Genomic DNA, 15605 nt, shown 5'->3' with positions numbered 1-15605 from the left:
GCCCGGGCTGCACAGCAAATGAGATCAGCACGGAGCAGGCAGATTCCCAGGAAAATGGATGGAGAATGACAGGCAGCTCTGTAATTCATCCATCAATTCAGCTCAATTAAATTACCTTCTGAGGAGGCTATTAAAGGCTTTTTTAATAGATGTGCTATGGAAGATGGAGTGACAGGAGCCTGGAAAATGGCTCCTAATGTCACGTCTACCTCCCTCCCGTGTCACTGGATACGTGTTTGGCACAAACAGCTGAATTTAGCAGGGCTCTGCTTTGCAAGGGTCCCTCCCACAAAGGGAGAACCCCCTCTGGGTGCAGGGACCACCACCTGGAGCTCCTCCAAGAGGGATGAGAGGCAGACAAGGCACAGAGTCACCCCCAGATCCATCTGGGGTAAATCCCTGGCTCCAGCCCTTCCTATTGCTGCTGCTGCGCTGTTTCTTGGAGCTGAGATAAAGTTTCATCTTTTCCCTTCCTCTACCCAACCCCAAAAATCTCTGCTGCAATCCCACAGAGACCTCCAGCTCCCTGCACATGCCAGGCTCTGCCAGCTGCTCCCCGTGCCAGTGACATTTAGCTAATCAATAGGATTTAATTACAGCTCGGGCTAATCGGGGGCTGCCGATTAACGCCGCGCTAGAGGCGGCCAGAAATCGCAGGAGATGGATCCATTCCATCCCTCACCCCACAACCAGCTGCCTGCCCAAAATCCAGCCTGGCTGAGCCATCCCATTCTGGAAAAAGGGGACAAACTGCATTTCCACCCTGCCAGCCCAGAGGAGCCCGACAGCTGGAGGAATCTCCCCGCAGTGATGAATATTTATGAGTCAATACATAAGTAATGATGAGTGCAGACCTCCAGCACTCACCTCGGGTGGAAGGGAGGGAGGGAGCAGCCAAATGCTCAGTGGGGTGGAAGCTCCTGGATGTTTTCTGGCCAGAGGTGCAGGGAGAGCAGCCCAAGGATGCTCCAAGGGGCAGCAGCTGCCTGGAGCATCCTTCACCATTGCCCTGCAGCCCCCTTAGGCTCATCCCAGGTATCTTTCTCCCAAAAGCAGGAGATCACTGGAGTTGTAGGATAGCACATCCTGCTGTGACTGTGCTGTATGCCCCTACAAATCCCCTATGGACTGAGCACAAAGTGAGATCCTCAGCAAAGCCATGGCATGACAGGGTACCAAACCAGGTGGCTGCACATTCACCAAACCCTTTTCCATCCTATTTTCCAGGAGGGGGTGATGCCCAGCACACCCCAGAGCCCTGTCCCACGCAGGACAGCAGAGACCCACACAATCCCAGGGATTGTCCAGGGCAGAGGCAGAGCCCTCCTGCCAGCCTGGCTGCTCCTGCAGTCCAGGAATGAGCTCCCACAACGCCCTGATTTATTCTGCTATTGATCCGAGCTGAGCTACAGCGTGTCTGAGCTCAGCCGTGCCTGAAGTGTGACGGGCAGGACTGCTGAGAGCCAGCAGGGCCAGGTGGTGCTGCCAGCCTGGCTGCTCCTGCTTTTCCTCCTTGTTCCTGCCTGTTCCTGGCTGCTCCTGCTTTTCCTGCCTTTTCCGCCTTGTTCCTGGCTGTTCCTGCATGTCCCTGCCTTTTCCTGGATGCTTGTGCCTTTTCCTGCCTGTTCCTGGCTGCTCCTGCCTGTTCCTGCCTTTTCCTCCTTGCTCCTGCCTTTTCCTGCATGCTCCTGCCTGTTTCTCCTTGTTCCTGGCTGCTTTTTCCTGCTCCTGCCTGTTCCTGCCTTTTTCTGCCTGCTCCTGCCTGTTCTTCCCTTTTCCTGTCTGCTTTTGCCTGCTCCTGCTTGACCCTGCCTGCTCCTGCCTTTTCCTGGCTTCTCCTGCCTGTTCCTCCTTGTTTCTGTCTGGTTTTGCCTGTTCCTGCCTCTTCCTGGCTTCTCCTGCCTGTTCCTGCCTTCTCCTGCCTGTTGCTCCTTGTTCCTGTCTGCTTTTGCCTGTCCCTGCCTGCTCCTGCCTGTTCCTGTCTGCTTTTGCCTGTTCCTCCTTGTTTCTGCCTGCTACCACCTGTCTGGTGACTCCCAGAGTTTCCCAAATCCTGCTGTGAACTTACACCCCTCAGAAACCCCTCAGAAAACGCCTCCCAAATATTCCCAGGCACAGCAGCAGCAGGGTGAATCCCCACGTGGAGTGAAGCCCTCAGAGCAGGGAATGGCTGGTGGGGCACCACAGGTTGGATTGAACCTGCTGGAGTGATAATGGGACTCGTGAGGAACAGAAGCAGATATAAAAGTGCTGGAGATTTAAAAAAAGAAATAGTAAAGAGAAGTAAAATAAAGGGAGAGAGGGAGGTTGTTTGGGGTTACCAGAGAGAAAGAAAAACGTGTCTCACGTGGCTGGGATAGGTTTGAATGGCTGCTGGCAGCAATCAAAGCTCCAGGAGCTGCTGGAGCTGGGCACAGCATGTCCCTGGAGGGTGCACAGCCACCCAGGAGGGTAAATCCAAGGGTAAATCACATCCCAGTCCTGCTGGGGCTTTTTCCCCATCTCCTCCTCTCCAGCTCTGCCTGTCCCAGCCCCGGAGCCAGCGGGGTCCTGGCCCTTACCTTTCTGTAGTCAAGTTTTGGCAGCTTTCCCCAGGCGAGAGATGAAATGAGAGCGAGCAGATGGCAATGTAAATAAAAGAGAAAAATGGGAGAATGAGAGCAGAATGGAAATGAACAGGACTCGAGAGCTTGAATGTCAGGGTGGCTCTGCCCTCCCCAGGGGCACGGGGGTGATGCTGGGGTACCCCCACAGCCCTGGGTGGGCACGGCAGGGACCAGGGCTCTCCTGTGCCAGCCCTGCTTGTGCCATTGCTGATGTGAGATTTATCAGTGGCTGCCCAGAGCTCTCTCCTTCCTCGCTGCCTTCCACCCACTCCAAACCCAATTAGAAATCTCCTCCTTGGCTCGGCTCCCGTGCGCGCCGAGGGAAGCCTGACCCGGCGGATCCACAGGAGACAGGGAGGGGAGCAGAGCCCAGAGTCTGCCCCAGCCCTGCCCTGCTGGCACCTGGGGGTGCTGCCCTGGCCAGGAGCAGCTCCAGGAGAGCTGGGGTAAATCCTTCCACCCCCATCCCCAAAATCCAGTTTTGCTGCTGGTGTTCCAGCCATGGAGAACCACAGCAAACGAGCCATGGAAGGGGGAGAGGAGCATCCTATGGAGGCAAACAGCGTGGTCTGACCCTCTGAAGGGGCTTAGCCTCTTCTCCTGCCTTCTCCAAACCCCCATCCCTTCCCAAGATCTGCAGGGATTGAGGTGCTTCCCCCGAGCCCATCAGGAGCCCTCTCCGATGGTCACTGTGTGATGCAGAGGGGAACCCAGCAGCATCTCCCACAGGCTGCATCAGGACCTCGTCTCCCTGTTCCTGCTCCCAAATGCGCAAAAAAAAGCCCCTAATTGCCTCAATCACGCAGACGGCAGCACTTTGGGGCCGTGATTAGCAGCATTTAAAAGAGCCATTTATAAACCGACAGCCGGTCACAGTAAATAACAACATCGGGATGGGCTGCTGGAAAAAGCATCAGCCATCAATCCCTGCTCGTCACGGGGGATGAGCAGCCGGCTCCCGAGCCTGGGAACGCCCTGAGAGGCAGGGCTGGAGGGGAAGGAGAGGGCAGAGGGGTTGGGGAGGGGATGGAACCCAGGGATGCTTGGCAAAGCCATGGATGGGGTTCCCTCGGCACAGCCATGGGTCAGATTCCCTTGGCACAGCCATGGGTCAGATTCCCTTGGCACAGCCATGGGTCGGGTTCCCTCTGAGAGGAATGGCAAATTTGTCTTTCCAAACAAGCTATGGGTCTGCTGGTAGATAAAACCAGCGCTGGGAGAGAAAAGAAACAATGGGAAGGGTTCCATTGGTTGATGAATGGAAAAAAAGAGATTTGCTTTTACGAATAAACTTTAGGTTTGCTGATAAACGAAATTAGACATTGAAAGAAACAATGGGGAAGAAAAACTCCTAAATTCTGTAAGAATTAAAAACTAAAATGGAGTGTTATGCATTAGAGGGGAGTCTTTGGTATCAGGTGTTTTGGGAAGTCTGAATCTCTCAAGTACCTCAGAAATGGGGGAAGAGAGAAGAAAAATGAGGCTGGGAAATTGGGATAAAAAGGAGGCTGTGTCCTCCAAAAATTCAAGAGATGCCAGAGGAATACCCCATGGCCTCTCCCTTTATTGGAATAAAGCCAAAAAGGACTCCTCTGTCTGCTTTTTGGACATAAACCTCTGGTGCTTGTGGATTAATTTTCCTAAGACCTTGGCACAGGGATGGGTCGGATTCCCTTGGCACAGCCATGGGTCACATTCCCGTGGGTCACATTCCCTTGTCACAGCCATGGGTCACGTTCCCCATGGCACAGGCAGTCCCTGCTGTCCCCCCAGCCAGGCTGGGCCCTACCTTGGCTTTGTTGATGGTGCAGTGCAGAGCGTTGTTCTCCTGGTCGTAGAGCAAGCTGAAATCCAGCGTCCCCAGCGCGGCTGCAAGGGAGGAGAGATGTGATTAACCTGCAAGCACGGGGCTGCTCTCCCTCTGCGCACTCAAGGAGATGCTAAAGAGCAGCTGCGGGCATTATAAAGCACAAAGCATCCTGCTGGGAGCCCTGTTATGAAACGTGGCCATTCCCAGGTTGGCTGGCACAGCCCTGGGAGAGGAGTGAGGATGAGTGGGTGCAGCTCTGCAGCCACAGCTTTGCTTCCATGGGCTCTCACCTGGGTTATCCCCATCCCTCAGCAGCCTGGCTGCATCCAGCAGCTCCCTGTCCCCCAGGAGATGAAGGATGTCCCCTGGGAAGATTTTGGGAATGGCTGGGACACAGCTGAGAGCTTCTGTTGGTGCATCCTCCCCTCCAGCGCCGCTGGCATTCCCAGAGCGTGTATTTGTATAGCGACACCTTCAAACAAATGAGCCACCAGTGGGATCCCTTCCCAGCTCCAATCTGGCTGCAAACTGTAAATTAAACCCAGTGAGGATGGAAATACTTTCCTGGTTAAAATGAAAAACACCAACAAGCTTTTAATCAGCTCAGTGTTCCTTTATGGCATCCTCAGGATCCAGGAGTGGCAGCGTCTCCTGGGATGGGACACAGGAGCAGGACAAAACCTGATGAGCCTCAGCAGCAGAAGCCCTTTTGATTTGAGGGATTCTTTCCCTTTGGATGATCTGAGCAAATCTCACTAATCCAAAGCCTTAAAAAGACAGGCTTCCCAAAAACATGGCTTAACCTTCTCCAAGGCTGCCAGGCCTGGTTTGCACACCAAAGCCTGGACATGGAGCAGCCTCTGCCCTGGCCCAGCTTTACCTGACACCAGCCTGGAGCTTCCAGGGTGGCTCTGGGCCCAGCAAACCCCACTTTTCCATGCCCACCTCCCCAAAAGAGTTTTGCCTGAGTGCTGCCCTGCCACCAAGCACCATCCCACAGCTGTTTCCAAGGTAACTGCACCTTCCTGCTGTGTTCAGAACGTGAGAAAACATCCAAAATAAAAACCAGAACAGTTTTGCTTAATATCAAAGCAGGGTTTGCTGAGTGGAGAAGAGTTGGACAAACTTTATGGGAGAAAATAAAGTGTTTTTTTTCCCCCAGCATTGATAGCAGCAAGGCACTCACGGAGTTTAAGGATATTCAGGGGACCAAAACCATCCTACTGCAATTTCACAGTGATCTCCCAGCCCAAAGGCAAAGGAGCTACAGGTTTGCCTGCTGGCAAAAAAAAAAAATCATTTCTCCCAAGAAAATATCTTGAGTTCAAAGCAGAGCAAACACCCAGAGAGAGTTCTGCCAGAATAATGTACCCCCCTGGTTGTGCAGCAATTTCATGGCACATTAGCTCCTGGTCTGGGCAAGGCACAAATCAGAGGGGTTTTACCTGCCAGGGGAAGATGAGGGGTGAGGCCAACCCTGCTGTGCCTCGTGCTCCATCTCTGGGTCTGGCTCCAATGAGCATTTCCAGAGCAATAATTCCCAGCTAAAGCCCCTGCACACCCTGCAGGGAGGCAGCACCAGCACAGCTCTGGGTGCTCTCAGTGCTGGGCAGCTCAAGGAGCTGGAGGCTCCACAAACCCAGTCAGCAAAACTTCCCAAATCTGCATTTTTCACTCAAGAGCGGAAGATGAAAGCTCCGGTTTCGGAGCCTCATCATTTCCACCTGCCCTTTAATCAGCATTTCCTGCCAGCCCCACCGCTCTGCCCTCCGAGTTCAAGCTGTTATTTTATTTTTATCACAGAAGGGGGCCCGCGGTTCAGCCTGCTGCATTTGGCAATTTATAAAACAAATTAAACAGCTTGGCAGGCAAACAAGAGCTCGGCCAGGAAACACTGACAGAGCCCCAGCCTGGCCCAGGGGCGAGGACAGTGGGGAGCCCTGCTGAAAACACCTAAAATCACCTTCAGACAGCAGCAGGAGCTCGTTCTGCAGGTGGGGACTCAGGTCCTGCCCTGAGCTCTGCATGTCCATGAGCAAACATCCAGCAGCTCCCATTGCTCCTGGAGCTGGAGCCCTGCATGTCCATGAGAAAACATCCAGCAATTCCCATTCCTCTTGGAAATGGAGCCCTGCATGTCCATGAGCAAATATCCAGCAGCTCCCATTGCTCCTGGAGCTGGAGCCCTGCATGTCCATGAGAAAACATCCAGCAATTCCCATTCCTCTTGGAAATGGAGCCCTGCATGTCCATGAGCAAATATCCAGCAATTCCCATTCCTCTTGGAAATGGAGCCCTGCATGTCCATGAGCAAACATCCAGCAATTCCCATCCCTCTTGGAAATGGAGCCCTGCATGTCCATGAGCAAATATCCAGCAGCTCCCATTGCTCCCAGAGCTGGAGCTCTGCATGTCCATGAGCAAACATCCAGCAGCTCCCATTCCTCTTGGAAATGGAGCCCTGCACCCCTGGCCATGCCCTCCCACCTCTGCTCCTGCCCTGGAGAGGTTTTTCTAAGCAGAGAGGGTTTTTTATGGATGGTGAGTCTCAATTCCCAAGGAAGGGCCTGCCCTTGGGCAGAGGGACATGGAAACATCAGCACAATGAGTGCTAATTGCTTAAAATTGTGGCTGATTGATAAGGGGAGGAGGAAAAGTTTGCCAGAAAGGGGTTTGGCAGCCAAGGTGCTGCTGTGGAGCTGGAGGTGAGCACTCCACCAGAGCCAGGAGGTGCCCAGGGCTCACGGGACACGTTCAGGACAGGGTGATATCCTGGGACTGCACAGCCAGGGATGGACCCAGCCCAGACAAAGCTGGAGATCCTCAGGGCTGAGGAGCTGCAGGACACCTCCAGCTCGCTCCAGCAGGGGTAGGAGCCACCCCTGCACCCCACAGGAGCACCCAGAGAAGCCCCAGGAGCCCCATCCCAGCCCTGTGCTGCTGCAGGGCTCAGCACAAGCCACCAACCCTGTCCCACTGCTCCCACTCCCAGCAGCACATCCAGCCCTGGCTCTGGGAACCCTGCATGCCCAGCTGGCAGGATCGGGCCCAAAACCTCTGCAGAGCAACCTAATCCCCCTCCTTTAATTGCTTTCCCCCTCCCACTCGAGATGCAGCTCGATTGTGATCTTAATTAGGGGAGCAAGTACCTAAAAGAGAAAAGGGCAGCAATTAGACTCAAAGCACTGCTACCAGGATTATTTAACTCGACTGGGCTATTCTGAACACTGCCCTCTAATCACAGAGGCTGCAAATAAAAAATATAAATAAATGCCTTTGTCAGGCTTTACAAAGGCAGCTTGGCGCTCTCCAGACAGCAGGCAGGATGTATCATTATTATTACAATTATTCTGCTCCAATGATAAAATAACCATTAGGAAAACTGAACTCATTAGCAGGTTCTGACCCTCTTTCCTGCCCGTGAGCTGGGAGAGATTGATGGGAAGGCTCTGGCCAGGGCCTGCCTTTTAACACAGCCTCTAAAAGGAAAAATAGATCCCACTTGCACGGGAAGGTGGCCTCTTCTCCCACTGACCTTTGGGAGAAAAAACCCCACCTTTGGGTGTTTTGATTAATTCAGGGGGCCAGGGGGTGATTGGGGGGCAGCAGGAGCAGCAGATGTGTCCCCAAGTCAGCAGGAATTTATTGTTTATTGCTGACATTTCCTGGCTGAGCCCAGGGTGAGGCCAGGCTGAAGGAGCTTCTATTTATACCTGTGGGATGAGAGGCAAAAAAATGTGGTGATGGATCTGAGCTCTGCTCCCTTGCCCAGCCCCTGCCCTTGGTGGCACAGCCGCCCTCTCCGTAGCCTGGGATGCTGCAAGGAAAAGAATTTCACATCCCAACATGTGGAAAAGCCACTGACACTCCCAGAAAAAGCTCCAGCAAAGCCTGGAGGTGATGATGGAGCACGCTCCTTACCCTCCCAAGGCAGGTGTGACTGCTTTAGAGAGCCCTGCAGAGCTCCACGGCAGGACAAGTTGAGGTGTGCACACAAAAACCCCACTATAGAACTAATTAAAAAGGAGTCCAAAAAGCCTTAAGTCCCTCTGCTTATCAGCATTGCTGCTCCCAAGATAATCTGCTCACGGATTTTGTGCCAGGGAGATCAGAGTGGAGCAGTAAAAAGACTGCTGGGGATTGTCTGGATTAGCTCTCCCTTACAGAAAGCACAGGTTCAGTAACCTTCAGACTGGGTATTTTTTAATGCACTATAAAAGATAGGTCCCTATTCTTCCATTGCTTTAATTTTCCCTTGCAATGGAGATAATTTTAAAGGTCCTGAAAGGCAGCAAGTAATTCCGTGCTCTTACAGCCCCATATAAAATGTTGGTAAATGACTCCTCGGGAGGAACAGAAATTATCACCTCCTGCCATTTCCAAGCCTGGCTGCTGAAGAACATTTTGGTGGGTGTGCTCCTGCCCCCCTGGCATCCTGAGCACATCCAGTGGCACACGATGGGGACTTGAGGACTGACTCCATGAGCCTGGGAAACCTTCAGGGTTATCCCTAGAAAACAGCACCATCAATTCCTGCAGCTGGGGCTGAGCTCCCCCAGCGCCCTCAGCATTCCAGCCTGGGCACTGATCCACTCTGGATGCTGCTGGGCAGTCAGGGGTGGATCCCAGAGGAGCTGAGCACAGTCAGGTGTCCCTGGGGGCAGCACTGACCTCTGGCATGGAGCTCCAGCCTTGGCATCACCATGGGATCTGGTGTGGAGGCACCTGGAACAGGGCACGACTGAAATCTGGCATCACCATCAGCCATGCCATGAAAGCAGATCCTCTGGGAGGTTTTGGGGCACGTCCCAGGGGCAGCACAGCACATTGGGGCACAAACATCCCTGTCAGCACCACAGCAATCAAGAGGACACAGTCTCCAGCTATGTCAGGGAAGGTACAGGTTGGATATTAGGAAAAAGTTTTTCATCGAAAGAATAATAAAGAATAATAAGGAATAGCAAAGAATAATAAAGAATAATAAAGAATAATAAAGAATAATAAAGTACTGGAATGCTCTTCCCAGGGAGGTGGTGGAATCACCACCTCTGGATGTGTTTAAAAAAAGCCTGGCCATGGCATTTGGTGCTCTAGTCTAGATGAGGTGTTAGGGCACAGGTTGATCCTAGAGGTCTCTTCCAACCTCATCACTCTGTGATTCTGTGACTCTGATGTGCTGCCAGCAGGGCAGGACATTCCCCATCCTACAAACAACCCCAGCAGGGAGCAGATCCAGCACACAGGCAGGAGACCTTCCCTCCTCAGCTGAACTCCGTGGGATCAGGAGCGAGGAACAAACACAACTTTTCTCTCTTGCAATGTTCCCTGCCTGGCCGTAGGTTTTTCACTTAAAATTTGCAGCAATGAATATTTCTTCATTTTGGAGACACGGAGCCAGCCCCTGGTAAGCTCTGGAGCAGGGAGCTGCTTCTTCATGGGGTTGGTTGATGGATGCTCATCAGCTCTTCTGTCTTCTCCAGGAGGAGTGTTCAGAGGAACACTTATCTGCTCGGAACAGTTCAGAGATGCAATTACGTTTTACAGCACTAAATGGTCCCTGATGTCAGCAGCAATTAGACTTTCAGCAATTTCAGTTTAGAGATGGCCTTCAAATCCCTCCCTCTCTCCTCCTTTAATGAAGTACAGCATTGCAATTAACAACCCCCCAAAATTGCCTGCAGTGTTAAATACAAAGAGGAGAGACCAGGGAACCCCCTGGGAACAAGGGGTGTCTGTCTGTCTCTCTGTCTGTCCTCCTGCACTCTGGAAGTGGGGAAGGTGCAGGGCTGTGGGAGGAGGGACCCTCGTTATCCAGCAGCTGTGGCTCCTTCATTAGCAGAGGTGCCAGAGGCCACAGCCCATATGCTGCTGCCCTGGATGCTGCAGGAGGGATGCCCAGGCAGACCCTGCTCACCCTGCTGTGCTTTCCTCTCCTGGTGTTCTCCCCCAGCACTTTGGGGTGTCCCTGCCTGTGGGCAATCCCTGGGAAGAGCAAAGCTCCTTGGAGGACCAGGATGTGCAGCCTGCACCTGGATGTCACTGCTGGGGTGGCCAGCAGGAAGGTGTGAGAGGTCCCAAATATCCCACAGGAAAGCAGAGAGGAGCTGATCCAGAGTCACTCCTGGGACACCTCAGTGGCACTGCCCAGTCCCTGCTCACGTTTCTCGGGCTGTGCTCTGCTTGGCAAAGCCGTGCTCTGCTGAAATCTCTGGTGGTTTGTTTGGTTTCCTGAGTGAGAAAAATACTTCTTTTGGCCTTATCTGGGTTGAAAAGACGATTCAAAGCTTATAAATAGCAGTTGCAGCATATGCTAAGGAGCTGTGCTTCAGAAGTAAATACCCTGCTCGTGCCTCGCCGTCTCCTCTGCCTCCCCCTGTCTGGCCACAAGCACTGCCAGGTGACTTGCACACCCTGCACCCCTTCAGACCTTCCTCCTTCTTTACATCTTCAAGCAGCCAGTAATTAATTTCTCCATGATGGCTTTGCCTGCCTAATTATCTTCTTTGCTCAAAATAAGAGTCTTCCTAAATAACTCGTGTGGCGCTGCAGGCGTCACGAGCCGCCGCGCACCAGGACTGGCCTCTCAGCTGCACTTTGGAGAAGTGCTTTCTCCATGCTGCTGCTGCTGCTGCAGCTCCAGAGCTCAGAGGATGCTCTTCCATGAATAAAACTGGCCAAGAGGTGGAATGGGATGGGTTTGTGCACACAGGAGCAGGATGGAGCAGCATTTGCAGGGATAGCGGCTCCCGCTGCAGCCCGTGGCTCCCAGGCTCTCTCCTCACCTGGAAAACCCAGAGCCAAACACATTTGGAGGATGGAAGGAATTCCAGTGTGACCAGAGCTTCTTTCCAAAGCCAAACAGCAGCTCAGAGAATGGGGCATTTCTCCAAGGGTTGGAAACTTGATTGCTTGTTAAAGGAGGATGACTGCGCCCTGCAGGGCTATCCCCCGGCAGTGCCCCCTCTCAGGGCCTGTCCCTACCTCTGCTCATCCAGGAATTCCTTTAAAAATCCCTCAGGTACAAATTCCTGCTGGTGCTGTGGAGGGGAAGGTGCAGGCAGTGGAGGGGCAGCAGCATTTGGGTGGAATCGGTGGAGATGGGAGGCGAGAGCAGCTCCTCACAGGTGGCACATTGCCATCTAGCTGGCATTTGCTTATTTTCCCTGCAAACCGAGTTTCCCTGGCACTGTGCTGCCCGGCTGGGTGGGGAGCATCCCTGGTGGCTGGGGAGCTGCTGCTGTCACAGGGGAGCCAGCAATGAGGTGACAGCCAGGTGTGAGAGGAGCAGGAGCCAATTCCCCCTCCCAGCCTCCTGCCTGGTCCAACAGCACCAAACCATCCTTCTGCAGCAAATACACATTTCCCTCCTCTCCTGCCTCATTCCTTCCACCTCCTCAGCAGCTCTGCTGGGGACAAACCCAGTGCAGGAACAGTTCTGCTTTGCCAGGGCAGCGCTGGGTCCCTGTGCCAGGGTCTCCCAAGGGTGCCCACCAGACCCTGCAAACCCTCACAGCAGCACTGCTGCCAGGGAAGAGCTGGCTCCATGGAATTCCCAGTGATCCCAGAGCCAGCCCAGATGCCTCCACTCATTTTCTGCTGTGCTGGTTCCCTGCCTGCTCCCTGCATTCAACAGGCTGCTGTAGAGGTGTGCAGACCCACAAACCTGAGCCTCCCATGGCTGTCCCCAGGTGTTCTCCCACCTCAGCCAGGTCCCTGCCCATGTCTGGGAGGGTTCCACCTGCTTCCCTCAGCCTGGGGGTTCCCAGTTTTCCAATGCCACATCCCTGCTCCCTGCAGGTGCCACACCTGGTCAGGCCACCCTGCCTGGATGGCAGCAGGCACTGCAGCTCCCACAGGCTCCACAGACACTACAGACTTTGCTGGTGGGGTCTGGAGCACGACTCAGCACAGGATTAAAGAACAGGGTGCAGCCAGCCAGCCCAGGGCCAGGCAGGACCCACCCTGCCCTGCTGGGGTTCTGGAATTCGGGCTGGGATGGCAGCTGAGGTGCTGCTGGAAAAACCCCAGAGCGCCCAGGCTGGAGCAGTAACTCCAGGCAGGAAGGAGCTTGGGGAAAGCCAGACAATCGCTGCATTTCTCCAGGCCCCCTCCCACCCTGGCACCGGGGGAGGGAAACCCACAGGCAGGTGGGACAAACAGGGGGGAGCCCTTCAATCCTCCTCCTCCTCCCGATGGATCCTGCCACCAGAATCCCTCCTTCTGCAGCTCTCTGGGGCTGGGAGCACTTCTGAGGATGTGCCGGGCAAAATCTCGATTTACGGGTGCTGCACCCAGCTCTGACACCCCCAGACATCCCCTGAGCCCCCCAAGGGCACTGACACCACTGACACCTCAGCGCAGGCACAGACAGGTTCTCCAGGGGAAATTCAGTGCAGGTGACTAATGCAGCATCCCTGAATCACCCTCCAGAGATGTGGGGGAGCTCCACACACTCCCCAGCGTGGCTGATGGCTCCAGTCAGGCTGCAGGGTCCCCTCCCTGCTCCCAGCTCTTTTCTGCATTTACAACTCGGCTGCTGAACACGGGGGAGTGCCAGTCCCACCCTGCACACTCGTGCCAGCCAGTGTCCTCAGGGTGTCTGTGCCACCCCGTGCTGTCCCCAGCGCTGTGACACCAGCGCTGCCACCTCCCTGCTCAGCTCCTGGCGCCGCTGTGCCTCTGCCAGCCAAAACCCCACCACACCTCTGGCAAAACAGCCTCAGCAGCTTTGCCTGACACCTGTTACGCTGCGGGAAACACTTCCTAACACCAGCCTGGGTGAGAGAAACACCCGCCGGCCCCGGCACGGAGCCAGGCTGCTTCCAGCACCCAGGATCCAGATCCAGCACTCAAAATCCAGCAACCAGCACTCAAAATCCAGCACCCAGCACCCAGAATCCAGATCCCAGCACTCAGGATCCAGCATCCAGCACCCAGAATCCAGATCCCAGCACTCAGGATTCAGCATCCAGCACCCGGGATCCAGCCTGCAGCGCTCAAAATCCAGCACCCAGGATTCAGCATCCAGCACCCGGAATCCAGCTTGCAGCACTCAAAATCCAGCACCCAGGATTCAGCATCCAGCACCCAGAATCCAGATCCCAGCTCCCAGGATCCAGCCTGCAGCACTCAAAATCCAGCACCCAGCACTCAGGATCCAGCACCCAAAATCCAACATCCAGCACCCAGGATCCAGCTTGCACTCAAAGTCCAGCACCCAGCACCCAACATCCAGCACCCAACATCCAGCACCCAACACCCAGCTTCCAGCACCCAACACCCAGCACTGCCCAGGGATAAATGCAGAATGCAGAGCCCTGGGCAATTTCCGAGTCACCCCAAGAAAACGCTGCACTCTGGGCCCCTAGTGCCACTCTCCCCCCTGGCCCTGCAGCCCGGGTTTCTCCCGTTCCCACTGCCACGCCGAGCACAGACGATGCGATAATTAGAGCAGCTAATGACCCAAAGCCGGTTAAAGTCCCCGTGAAGTGCCCGGCTGGGACAAACGCGGCTTAGCAGAGATGTTCTGCCAGGCACTGCCAGGGCTGCCGCCTCTCCACGGAGCCGTGACCCCGACACCAGCATGGGCACAGAGAGTGTGCCAGCCTGGGGCTGGCACCCAGCGCCAGCCTCACTGTCACAGAGGGGGACACGGGGACAGCCGTGCCATCCTGGGGCAGCACAGCCCTTTGGGGTCACACTCTGGGGTGTAAATGGGATAAACGGCAGCAGCCCCGCGGCCGGCAGCGATGCCGAGGCAGGGCTGTGACATTGTGCCAGGGGAAAGCCACCGGGGCTGTGACATTGTGCCAAGACAAAGCCACCGGGGCTGTGACATTGTGCCAGGGGAAAGCCACCGGGGCTGTGACATTGTGCCAAGGCAAAGCCACCAGGGCGCTGGGCCCTGCGCGGCTCAGCCTCCCCTTCCCCCAGGACCAGCACGCAGCACCCGCTCCCTTCTCCCTTCCCTTCTCCCGGCTCCAAACTTTGCATCCCCTCGCAGGATCTGTCCCCGAAGGCTGGGATGAACAGAGCCCTTGGCTTTTCTCCACCTCCGAGGGAAATCGGGCGGTCCCGGGGGCCCAGGGCCGGGCAGCGCTGCCGTGCAGCTCCAGGCGCCGGCTGGGAAGGACGATTTGGGTGGGGAGGGGTTAACCCTTGCTGCAAACACCTGCATCCACCACGGCCAGAGCCTCCTGCTCCCAAGGCCCCCCTGGCTCTCGGTGGGGAATGGAGGCATGACACGGCCGGAGTTCGCCAGAGCTCTCATTCCCGACGCATCTCCCCGCTGTGGAGCCGGGCGATGCCGGAGCCCAGGGCCAGCTCATCGCAGCGTGGCTGGAGCAGCCCGCACCGCCCAATCCAGCCGGGTTAAGAGGCTCTGAGCCCAGCCGGAGGGCTGCAGGCACGGAGCCGAGCAGGGACGGAGGCAGAGGAGTGCACACCAAGCACGACAGCAACTGGTGGCTCTTGGGAGACTTCCCTACTTTGGGTTCAGCATCCAGCCTGGCTGCGGCACGGACACTCCCAGGGCCCCCGAGCATCACCTGGGGGCTCCTCAGCGCTGCACTGCGACCCCAGGTTCCCCAGCATGGACAACCAGCCCCAAACACCCACCCACATCCCCAACACCGGGGCCAACTCCCACGGAAACTTAGCAACTCACTGCAATCGTCCGACTCGTAGCCCTCGGGGTCCACCAGCTCCTCGGGCGCTTGGCTCCTGGCCGGCTGCTCGGCGGGCGTCGCTCCGTGCGCTCCGAAGAGCTGGTCCACATCCTCCTCATCGACGCGGGGATGCTCGGAGGGGCTGCCCGAGGTCTGGCTGGGCGCGGGGCGAGGGGCGCCGCTGCTGCTGCGGCCGACGGCGGCGGGGAGCCCGCGGGGGAAGCGGGGGAAGTAATCGGAGATCTGCTTGATGGGCTTGATGGGGCCGGGGCAGACGTCAATGGCCATGTGCTCCTGGATACTTATGGTCATTTTCTCTCCTTTGCGGAGTGTCATGCATGCGGCTGTGGCTGCCGAGCTGCCCCCAGCCCCGGGGAAGCCCGGAGAGGGAAGTTTCAGCCGGGGGCAGATGAGGAGGAGGAGGAGGAGGCTCCGGAGGGTTCCTTAGGTGGTTGTGGCGCCCTGAGCCTCGGTGGCCGCACGCATGCTGCTGCTATCGCTGCTCCTATTGCTGCTCCTATC

The 15605-nt window shown here is 55.8% G+C and overlaps 1 protein-coding gene across 1 annotated transcript in view; it reads right to left on the bottom strand.

The window, feature by feature from the left end:
- Positions 1-15605, bottom strand: part of DOC2B (double C2 domain beta) — a 30878-nt gene extending 15273 nt beyond the window's left edge. The window contains exons 1-2 of the mRNA XM_054287043.1: positions 15083-15605; positions 4396-4475 (exon numbers count right to left, since the gene is read on the bottom strand). Coding sequence (XP_054143018.1) covers positions 4396-4475; positions 15083-15419 — 417 coding nt within the window. The 5' untranslated portion in view covers positions 15420-15605. The remainder of the gene's footprint in view (positions 1-4395; positions 4476-15082) is intronic.

Source organism: Melozone crissalis, unplaced genomic scaffold (assembly GCF_028551555.1).
Source record: "Melozone crissalis strain CALT ecotype California unplaced genomic scaffold, PUWL_Pcris_2 ptg000057l_1, whole genome shotgun sequence".
In the NCBI taxonomy this organism is placed as follows: domain Eukaryota; kingdom Metazoa; phylum Chordata; class Aves; order Passeriformes; family Passerellidae; genus Melozone; species Melozone crissalis.
Note: the sequence above shows the minus strand (reverse complement) of the source record. Positions and strands in the feature narration are given on the sequence as shown.